Here is an 11,062-nt window from a genome sequence, read left to right on the forward strand (position 1 = left end):
CCAGCAGCAGGGGAAGAATGTTTCCATGGTGCAGACAACACAGTGACTTAGTGAGTAGCATGTTTTCTTCACAAATCCACCCTACATGCATGAAACTTACAAGTTCTCCGTGTGCTTTGGGGTTTTTTTCTGCTTACTCTGATTTCCACCCCTAGTGCAAAGTTATAACTAGTAGGCTGATTGGCATCTCTAAATGGTCCTTAGTGTTTGAATGTGTGGGAATGTAATCAGAGTTCCCCCAGGCTATCTCGCACCTTGTGCCCGGTGTCCACTGGGATAGGTTCTGTTCTCCCTGTGATCCTGTGAAGGATAAACATTATAGAAAACGATGATGCTGTGGTACGAGTGATGGTGTATGCACTCAGAACATTAGGAGTTACAAATGTACAGTGTCTCCTTTAAACTTACAACATAATGATTTTTTTTTGCTTAGAGAGTCATGTAACACACTTTCTTCCAGGTGTCATGATTTGATTAAAATTGTAGTTTTATTAAAATACAAAATCTGATCAGTTTAAATAAATGAAACACAAAGACTGAAAATCTGCTACATGAACCTGCTTTAAAGGGCCTGGGATTAGTGTAACGTTATAAAATTGTTTTTTTTCCCCCTCTGCAATATCGCCATCTAGTGGTCATTATGGTAAAAACATTTCATTCCGAAGTGCGTGTTGTGGGCGGGGTCACATAGCAGTGGTTCGCTCTGATTGGCTACTTCTCAGAAACAGCTGGCAAGGCGCAAATCCACAGATACAGCTGTGGTGAAGCTCTTTGAAGCACAGAGCCAGACTACAGACTTTGGATAGTAGTTCGGTTGAAGTGGTCGTACGTGAGTAGCCTTAACATTTTAATCTACTTAGCAATTTAGTATATCGACAAAATGTGCTGTACCAATGTGTGTAGTATAATCTGGGTTAATATAACTGATGAAATTCAGAGCCACCAGGGTTTCTATGTAACTTCTTTCTATAGACTAAAAGTCATTTTTGTTTACAATTTGTAAAACCTACTATGTCCGTGAAATAGAGCTTGGTGTATGTCTTTAAAATCATGAGTGTCTCAGTCATTTCCCTATTCTGTCATAACTCGTCATTATTCTCTTGTAATAGAAAATGTTTTAGTGAAATAACCCTGGAAGAGGATTAAAATCTGTGTATAATCGCCCTTAATCTCTGCAAGTCCTCATCATCTCTGATTTTCTAATAGAGTGGTTCTCTAAATGATCTATCATCCAAGGGCACTGAAGAGCCCAAGTGCTGAAGGCATTTAGAAAAGAGAAAAACAAACAAACAAACAAACAAACGAAACCCCCACAAGACATCGGAGTGTCTGGATCTGGATCTATTACTACTGAACATAAAACTATGTAGAATTAAGACTAACTTTTTGTTCTCAATATGAGAACTATGATATCATTTATAAAATAAAAAAGTGGATGTTCTGCTTTTTGTATTCAGTGACATGAAGGCGGTGAGATTGTCAGACTAAGAATGAGACTGAACTCCCAGAAGGTTAGCCTACTTAAAGAGAAGTGTGTCATTTTAATGAAGAATATGGTGCCTTATTAACTGGACCATCGGTGTGAGATGTAATAAAATGGCAGCTTTTAATGTAGGGTGGCTGAAAGTCACCCAGATGTCATGCTGACTTTATGTCCATAGGAGGAGGAATCGAGGAGGATTTGCAGACTCCCGATCCATGGCACAGATTTGTGGTCTGTATCTGGGGCAAAGCCGCTCTGTGCTTTGTGCTGTGCCCGATATGAAATGTTCCATCCAGAGGACAGAGATGAATGTATTTTCTTTTTTTTTTTGAAGAGGGTTAGCACATGCTTATGCTTTGGTGGATTATCTGTTGGCCTGCTTTGTATTTATGTATTTTACTATGAGGAACATGAGCTCTTGGAACAGGTTGCATGTCCAAAAAGCTGTGTGTAATATGTAGTAATTGCTCACTAGTAGTATGCTTAACACGGGTATACAGTGAAATCCTCTGTCATCTTTATTTGTATTATACCTTTTAATTGCTCAGTTTATAACTGCTCATATTAGTAATCTGAGGTTTAATAAAGAAATGTTTACATAATTACTTTTTAAAATTGTGTATTGAAATGAACCAAGTACATAAGTGCTTATCCATTACAATATTGTCATTATTTCAAACTAAATATTAAAAATTATTATTTTAAATAAAGTTACAATATTGATTGAGTCATAGAAAACTAACCGATCGAACCGTAACACAAAAATGAACATTGCTGCAATCTAAATCTAAGTTCTACACACAACTGAAACTTATTTTTAGAGATTCTTTGGCAAAAAGAGAAAAATTCTTCGAGATTCTATGACAAAATCAAAAAAATCACAACCACATGACCAAATGAGACAGTTATGTCCATAAAAATTGAAACTAAACTAAAAATTTACAGCACTTAATCTTTCAACCTTCAGTTGAATAAACCTCTCTGATTGTGTTGTACTGATGTGTAAATGATGCTTTTCTTATTAACTTATCAACTGGTGCTGCTGTGATCTTACCCCATTCCTGTGTTGTTTAGTACATCTGTTTAGTGTCTCATAAGGAGCTTATGTCTGTTGGTCGGTATATAAATTACGCAAGACGTTTGAATGTGGATGCAAATTTTCTTTTCTCTCGTAATATTATTTTTGAAATTGTCCTTACATCCAGTATCAGTTCTCAGTAAAATATCTATTGAGATGAGAAACTTGAGTCTCTCTGGAACAACAGAAGTAATAATGTCCAACATCCCTGTCTTTGTTGATTAAGAAATGCCTTTTCTTGCACCAAAATAAAGCAGTTTTTATCTAGGTATGTGTTTTTGCTTTTAGACATGCTGCAAAAAAACAGAAGACCAAGGCTCTGTATGTTTAAATTCTAAGTTTCAAGAAACTCGCTTTACAACAAAATCACTGATTGCAGCTTTAAGAAAGTTTTATTATGTTGGGAAATTTAGACAAGCCTACTCTTACATATTGAAGTTCATCATATACAGTATGGCTTTATGTAGACATCTAATGCCTGATTCATGAACCTTTTTGTTGTTGTTTTTTTTTACATGCATTCGTATCATGCAAGCTATAGAATTATTTAGATTTCCATGCAGCTCTTCAAGGAGTATGTAGTCAGTCCAGTATTCACAACAGATGCACAGTGCACATAAAAACACAAGCACAAATGTCCAGGTACACAAATACAGTATATGGTCACATTGCAGTGTGTTGCTCCTGGAGTGCTGACCCACTTTTTGTTATCTGAGCAGGGAGATTTGTCAGGTCAATTTTCAAACAACCATGTAGAACATGTTGAACATTTAGTTAAGTTGTACGACGATCTGGCTCCTAGGGTCTCCAAATCTGTCAGCAAACAAAGCTGAATTGAAGTTGAGTGTTCAAACACAAGCGTGCAACCAACCAATCAAAACAGTTATGAATGCCATACCATTAACAACCATGTATACACATAATTCCTGCAGACATACAGTCTAAAATATAAATGACTTGAGCTGCAATTCACCTTGGAAATCTAAATTGTCCTTCTGGTGCTTACTATTACATAATGAGTAGAGAAAAGTGTGCAAATGCAGAATGGACTTATGAACTTAATTTAGTCAGAACATTTTTTTTTTTAGAAAAATAATTTTTTTTAAAATAAGAGAGAAAATGAATGGTCTATTTTTAGTATGACATTGTTTTATCAGCGAGCTTTCATATGAGCGAGTAGTATGTTTATAAATCTCTTATCCTACATTACATGTCTAAATGTCTTTGTATCACACCCTGTCTTACATATCTCTCTAATTTTGTCCTTTCTTAATTGTGATAGCTATGAAGAAAATGATATGTAGGCCACATGGGATCAGGAGGGAAGGAACAATGAAAATTTAAGAGGCCAGAATGTCCCCAGAATGTTTCTTCATTATTTCAGTGTCACATCTATTTAAACCTAATATGTTTGTATTTTATATCAAATGTAGGGTCTTGTAGGGAATACATGTCAGATACTAGCATAAGCATAAGCTAGTATCTGACATGTATTCTCAATTTTATTAACTCAATATTTTATACATTAACAGAACTGGTGATCATTATTTCAGTATTTTTAGTACAATAATGTTCATTAGACAAGTTCCACTCATTGCCAGTTACTGTAAATCATATAGCAGGTACTAGCCACATACAAAAGCTAAATTAAAAATGGCCTACTTAAACATCTAATCCTTTCTAATTATGTATAATTATAATCAAGATAATTTTCTAATGCTAAACTCATCATTTAAACCATTTCTAACCAACACTGTGCAAGAGAATTAATGGGACTCTCTGGAACACAGTTTTTCTTCTTCAGAAGTTAACCATCATGCATGTATGCAGAGATGTTATTAGATTTAAATGCTATAACATCACAAATGTGTCTTGAATTCTAGCTTTATAGAATATTTTATATATTACATATCACAAAATGTTTCCCCATAGTGAAGTGTACATCTTGTTTATCTGATGGCTTTCTCTGCATCAGGGAAGAAGATACCCAAGTTAACTTTGTTTGGAAAAATGAAGAAAAAGGAAAATGTAGGCATGATGAAGCAGAGTAAATCAGCTAGTGACATTATGCAAGGAATTCTGGACCGAAAAGATGCTTTTCGGTGAGAAAATTTAATGAATGTTTTGTTTCAGTAATTAAAGAAATTTAGTGGATGTATAGTGGACGTTGTTGTGATTTCTGTAAATAAATTAAAAACCTGTCATTGACATTCTAATAAAATCTGTAAATCCTTCTCTCAGCTGTATCCAGAGCAGGCTGGGAACCAGGTCATTGTCACATGACAGTATCTTTCTGTCAGAACAGCATCAATCAGACCCTGAGCCACCATGGGTTCTTACCCAGGAGAATGTACATGGAAAAATCCAAGCACTGCAAGTGAGTGTGTTACAGTTACAAAGTGAGAGTTACAGTTCGAAATTACAAGCACTTACATTCTCTGCTCTTTGGTGTGTTTTGGTTAGATAAAACTACAGATGCAAAAGATGCATCTAGGCCCACCACCTCAGGTGCTGCCTACTAAACAAACTGAAAACCATGAACACACCAGTGAAGTCCTGACCTTGTCCCAAAGACTGCCACCCAAGGTACCCAACTTTATGCACAGCCTGCCCAAATACCTATAACTAATGCATTCTCTAACAACATATTTATTATAACTCTTCTCTAACATATTGCTAACATGTCTCAAGTAATTCTTAAAAACTCAAGATAATATCCTGTATTAAGTTTTGCAATACTGCAACCTTTGCTTTGCTCTGACCATCTTTTATGCTTTTACACTGATGTTTTTGTTTCTGAAACTTTTCTGTTTTCTCAGGAACCACAGATAGTCATATGTTAGGTGGAACTGGGACTATTATTTTTGGCTCAGCATTCACCTTACTCTTTTTATCTTAAACGATATGGACATGTTCCTCAAATAATTGGCACAAACCTATAGCTTAAAAAAAGCTCAAATTTCATCAAGGCTGGGCTTATGCTCAGGATAAACTGGGGTGTAGCCATGAACTGTTGTTTGTACCCAATACATACAGTATGAAATGACTCTAGAACTCCTCTAATCATAAAAGAAAAAAAATTAATAAACAGCTATTTCTTGACTATTTTATAGTCAAGTCCATCAGATATATTTTTCAGTTTTCCCCAATTTTTTGCATTTACCAAATAAGCCGGTGGAAGGTAGGTTTAACAGCCTCTGTCTCACAGCAGTAGCTGGAAAAAAAAAAGATTTTATTATATATACTTGATAGGTTTTTATTTATCATTCTTAATTTATTCTCAGCTGAAGCCATCATCACAGGGAATTTTTCCCCAGCCAATCAGCCTCACACAGCCACCATTTTATTCCTCTGCACCCTCACCTGGGGTAGATTTCAACACCCTTCCCCAGTCTATCCCCTGCCTGGATAACTCTGCTGCTCGTCATCGGATGTCCATTAAGCCTCGGAATCAGAGAGCCAGCACTAAGAGCAGAAGAATGCCCACCTCAGTGAGTCTGACTCATGCAATCTAATAACTTTGATTTGAATTAAATTACAACATTTATCTACTAACATTTAGACATTTAGAGTGCTAATCAATGCTATTCGCCTAAACGCCTCTTACACCCTTCTCCCCGGACAGGATGGAAGCAGACCTCGCTCAGAGAGTATGATCATCCTGGAAAGGCCTCTCAATGCGCATGAAGAAAATAACGGGATAGCTGTCACCAAGGAACTGACCCGTGTTCGCTCCTACTCCTCGCAAATAATTAGGCCAGGGAAAGGTCTTATTGTGCCTGCAACTAAAAGCTCATGTCCTGCTTCACCACTAAAATTACTGGTGGGAGCTGATGATGATTCTCTCCAATGTGCTATGAGTCAATGTAAGTTAAAGAAAGAGTCGGCTGTGAGCAAAACCACAGATGTAGGCACTAAGCAGATACTGAATTTGGCAGAAGGAATGGTTGTTAAACATTCTAGCTCAGCTGGGCCAACCAGTCATAAAGGAAGTGGAGACCTTAAGGAGAGTCTGTATAGCTCCAAACCTAACTGCTTTGAAAGCATTGTGGTGTCTACTGCAAGCCATGTATATGCTCCATGTCCCATTTCGTTAGACACTGAGCAGCCTCAGCTGAAAACTGACAAGGAATTGAATTCGGTCACGACTCATTTTAAGGGAAATGCATTGGACAGGAACAGAGTCCAATTTACAATGCAGGAAAGTTATTTTAAAGACCAACCACTGAAACCCCTTTCACTGCACAGAAATACATCACATTTAGACAAAAAATCTGAGGTAACAAATATACAGCAAATCTCCTTAATGAAATTCTCCAGTGAGGAAGGCTGCCTACAGGATTCCACAACCCAACAACGGTCTCTAAGTTTTTCTGTCTCCTCAGATGAAAGTCATGAGAGGCAGAGAACTAGAAGCTTTACTGGACAGATGGAGCAAGCAGGAGGAAAGCAAGAACTTGTGTTCCCACTCATAAAACCTTCATCAAACCCCAAAACACAGGATGCAGACATAAATGCACAAGTAAAGCCAACAGGGAATGATCAATCACAGGCAAAAGCTACCAGCACTCCAGTAGTTTCAACCAAACCTAGAGATCTGACAATAACTCTGCGGTCTGTTGGTCAAGAAAGAAAGGACAGTCCAGCAAATAAAACTAGAGACATGGCAGTGGAGACTCATGACAGAGTTGAAGAGGTAGATAAGACAAATAAAGAGCTGAAAATGAACAAGGACGGTAAGGAACAGAAAGAGGAAAGAAAAGATTCTGAAGTGAAGCTACATACCACATCTCCATCAGAGGTCACAGACAAACAGCACAATACTGAGGTCAGGAGTATGCCTTGGTTGCCAGAATCTACTACTCCTATAGCTGTAGAACAGAATGACATCAAGGTAGGGCCTGTAACAGAAACAGCCCTCAGAAGTCCTCCACTCTATAACACTGAGCTCTTTATCTCTGCTGAGTCTCCGGAATTCTTTGGTAAACGACCTCAGAGTGCCAGAAGAGACCAAGACAGACCTGGACTTAATAGATTTGCTGGTAAGTCTCTTTGTTTTATAAAACGCTTTCAGACATATTTAAAGTTGAAAAATTCCTCAGCTGGAAGCAGTGACTAAAGAGGTCAAACAAAATAAAACATGGGAAGCTATGATGCCAAGATTATATTTTCCTTTCTTAGTAACACCAGAAAGTGATCTATGCTGCTCTCTATGGCTTTTTCACACTTGTACACATTTTTCTCTATGGAGCTGAGTTTGTCTGCAGTGAGAGATTATTTTGAACACGAGTGTGATCTATTGAACTGTTTTAAGTTTCAAATCAACAAGGTAAAAGTATTTGTGCTCTATATATGAAAGAGAATTTCTTTTGAAATACAGCGTGTTTACAGTACTCATATACAAGTAAATACAAACTTAAAACTCATTTACATTAAGAAGCCATTGAAAACAGCTATTTTGACTAAAATGTCAAGTAATTCACACTGGGTTGCCAGACCACTGCACCTATTCACTCATTAGGCCATTTAAAGTAGTCCTCCTACCAACAGGTTTGCGGGAGGAAATGCAAAAGTAAACAGACTTGATCTCAGGATAAAGCCAGGGACAGCTGTGAGTTGGCATAATTATGTCACAGATTAAGAAACAATTATTTTAATAATCACTAAATAATCACTAATATAAATAATATAATATAACACACTATAAATGAATAAAAAAAGTGCCTATTAAATTTAATAAAAGCGGCATGCACAGTTGATTATCCAGGCCAAATGTGAAAATGTCCCTAATGTAAACCATGATTCATCCAATCAGTGGTCAGATCTGTGTCCTTCAGTTCACATTAAATGTCCTCACTTTATTGTTTACAGTACCCATATTAGTTCTTAATCTACTATACAAACACTGCAGATAGCGGAGAATTTTATTTGAAGTGAACTTGCTGTGCTTTACTGTTTGAGAACAATAAATCACATGGCCTAGTCTTTACAAAGAATCCCGGTTTTCCATAAACAAACCTCAGCTACATTCTTATAGTTAATCATTTTAATTATGTTTTATTGTTGTATTCATTGTTGTAGAAAATAATGGCCATTGAGCAAATAAAATCTATTATATATTCTTTACAGATTTGCAGGCATCAGCTTATTTGCCAGATTCAACTTTTAACATCACTATGAGTACACCAGCATGTGTTAGGGAGAAGGGCCCTCTACTAACAGGTGCAAAAGAAGCTTCCACTGAGCTATCCTGGATGACTATGGCGCGCGAAAAGACCCGAAGCCTTCAGCAACTATTTACATGCACACTGAATGACCTTGCTGGCCTGCAGACAGCCCCACGGCCAGCCGCATCTCCAATGACCCAGATGTCTTCACAGCCCAGTGCAGGAACTATAAGGCCCAAACATCAAGTGCCATCTACACAGCCCATTGTCATTCCACCGGAGACCCAACTACCACTTGTGCATGCCTTTGTAAGAGCAACACATCCAGCCCAATCTCCACCTCTGAAAACTTCCATCAGCCTGGCACAGCCATCCATTGATCAGTCAGGAGGAGTAGAATTCTCCTTAAAGCAAACTCTTTCAACAACAAATCAAATTCCACTAACTTATCTCAGTGGCAGACAAGGACAAATGTCTACTAACTCAGCTAAAAAAATGGTGCAATCAACAGGAATTTATATGCCATCTACCCAAACATTGCATGAAGCACAACAGCAATTATCCGAGTCAATACATCATGCCTATCCAATCCAGCAAACTCAGGCACAAAGTGTGACAAAACCTCAAGCAACACAATCTTTTCGTCTATCACCGAGCCCAAAGCTGACACCCTATCAGCCTGCTAATCAGTCACCCTCACCACTTTCACAGCATAGGCCTTTTGTGGAAAACATATCTTCTTTGCCTTTAGGGAAAGTGGACTGGACTTCTGTGTCAAAGGGAAAAAGCCTAACAGAAAGCCAAGCTCAGTATGCAGGAGACCTTGGGAGGAAAGCTTTACTTATAGAGCAACAGCACCACCAAAAACCTGATGCAGTCAAGGTGAGACTCTTGGATTTTTGACTTATTCACAGTGGATCACAATTTAAATAATAGTTTATGTTCTTTTTTATCTTCTGCATTATTGATAGGTAGTAGACCAGAGATCTACGCCAGTCTCCCAAACCTATCAGACTTTGGATGAATTATTAAGCATTTCCAGTCATAAGAAGTTCACAGGTAATGGTCTAATGCATAGGTGTGTGTATGCATGAAAATGAATGTGACAGAAATTCTGTTTCTATCTAAATATACCTGACTTTATACCTACCTCAGAACTAGCAGTTTCCCCTCGTCCTATGAGGTTAGACCGAGAGGTCAGATGGCAGAAGAAAACAGTACCACCACCATCACCCCCTTCATCACGTCTTCAGTCAAACAGTGATAGTAGACAGCCTTTCTGGATGGAGCTGGCAAAGAGGAAATCTATGGCATGGAGTGATAAGACTATGGACTGAATTAGATATGAGCACATAATAAATTTGAAAATATCGAGTAGGACTAAGAAGACAGAATGTCTGATTTATCAAGTTTGTGATAAATCACCACAAACACACATTTACACATTTTCCCCTATATCCTTATTTATGTTGTTCTCAGGATTATCACAGTGTTATAATAGTTTTTATTAAAGTATTATAATATAATATATAAAATACATTTTTATATATTCATGACATAATTTTTGCTTGAATAAATGTGACCAATTTAAATTATAAGTTAATATATTGAATTACAGAATTAAATCCCTCTTAGAAGAGGTAAAACGATGATAAGTTTGTCGTTGAAACTTTAAGGAATATGAATAAAATATAACAGTTGTACTAGACAATTATGTACAATTAAACTTAATTTTGATAAGGATTTTGCAATGAACTTGTTTTACTGGTTTGAGGGAAACAATTCGACTTATGTAACGTAATTGTAACTCAAAATGTTATGATTATTTCTCATTATATTGAATTTCTACAAACTTCAGTAAATAAGTCTGAATAACTATTTGGATTTTAATATGAATGGAGACCAGTGGTTTTCCACAATTTACTGAAATTCAGCACAATAATTTAAGAATGCAATATTTGAACAGTTATAAATTGGAATCTGGTAAAGGGCTGATCATTATTGATTTTTTTTTTTTTTTATCACAAAGTCCCATGATCAAGTCATTATATTTATTATTGAGTTCTTATAGTTATTAGCATATCTGACTGGTAAATTTTTAGGATGGATTTAAAAACTCACAACTCTTCAATGAGGCCTTTAAACAATGTTAATTTGGATTTAATGTCGCCTGACGGTGTAAAGGACTGAAATAAAAACCTCTAACCCATTTTTAACGCGTTCATTCGAGTCTGCCATCTAGCGCCTAACACACACAAACACACCCACACACCCACACACCCCCACACACACACACAGAGACACACACAGTGGGCGGGGTTAAAGGCGGTTGCC

General features: G+C 37.0%; 1 protein-coding gene across 2 annotated transcripts; it reads left to right on the forward strand.

Moving 5' to 3' along the window:
- Positions 1–735: 735 nt before the first annotated feature.
- cracdla (cracd like a) lies at positions 736–10,938 on the forward strand. Of its 2 annotated transcripts, XM_060876222.1 has the most exons (9): positions 736–829; positions 4,537–4,663; positions 4,803–4,938; positions 5,025–5,147; positions 5,846–6,052; positions 6,187–7,603; positions 8,691–9,610; positions 9,700–9,787; positions 9,884–10,938. In XM_060876222.1, the coding sequence occupies exons 2-9, from the start codon at positions 4,572–4,574 to the stop codon at positions 10,063–10,065; spliced, it is 3,165 nt and encodes a 1,054-aa protein (XP_060732205.1). In that variant the 5' UTR covers positions 736–829; positions 4,537–4,571; the 3' UTR covers positions 10,066–10,938. The 2 variants fall into 2 exon arrangements, with proteins under 2 accessions (XP_060732205.1, XP_060732204.1); XM_060876221.1 differs by lacking the exon at positions 736–829 and having other exon boundaries at positions 4,336–4,663.
- The last annotated feature ends 124 nt before the right edge of the window (positions 10,939–11,062 follow it).

The sequence above is a fragment of the Tachysurus vachellii genome, chromosome 8 (assembly GCF_030014155.1).
Source record: "Tachysurus vachellii isolate PV-2020 chromosome 8, HZAU_Pvac_v1, whole genome shotgun sequence".
Lineage (NCBI taxonomy): Eukaryota > Metazoa > Chordata > Actinopteri > Siluriformes > Bagridae > Tachysurus > Tachysurus vachellii.

Coding starts and splice junctions, on each gene's coding strand:
- cracdla (XM_060876221.1), top strand. CDS start 4,518: ATGGCTTTCTCTGCATCAGGGAAGAAGATACCCAAGTTAACTTTGTTT. Junction 4,664..4,802: donor GACCGAAAAGATGCTTTTCG/GTGAGAAAATTT, acceptor TCCTTCTCTCAG/CTGTATCCAGAGCAGGCTGG. Junction 9,611..9,699: donor AAAAACCTGATGCAGTCAAG/GTGAGACTCTTG, acceptor CATTATTGATAG/GTAGTAGACCAGAGATCTAC.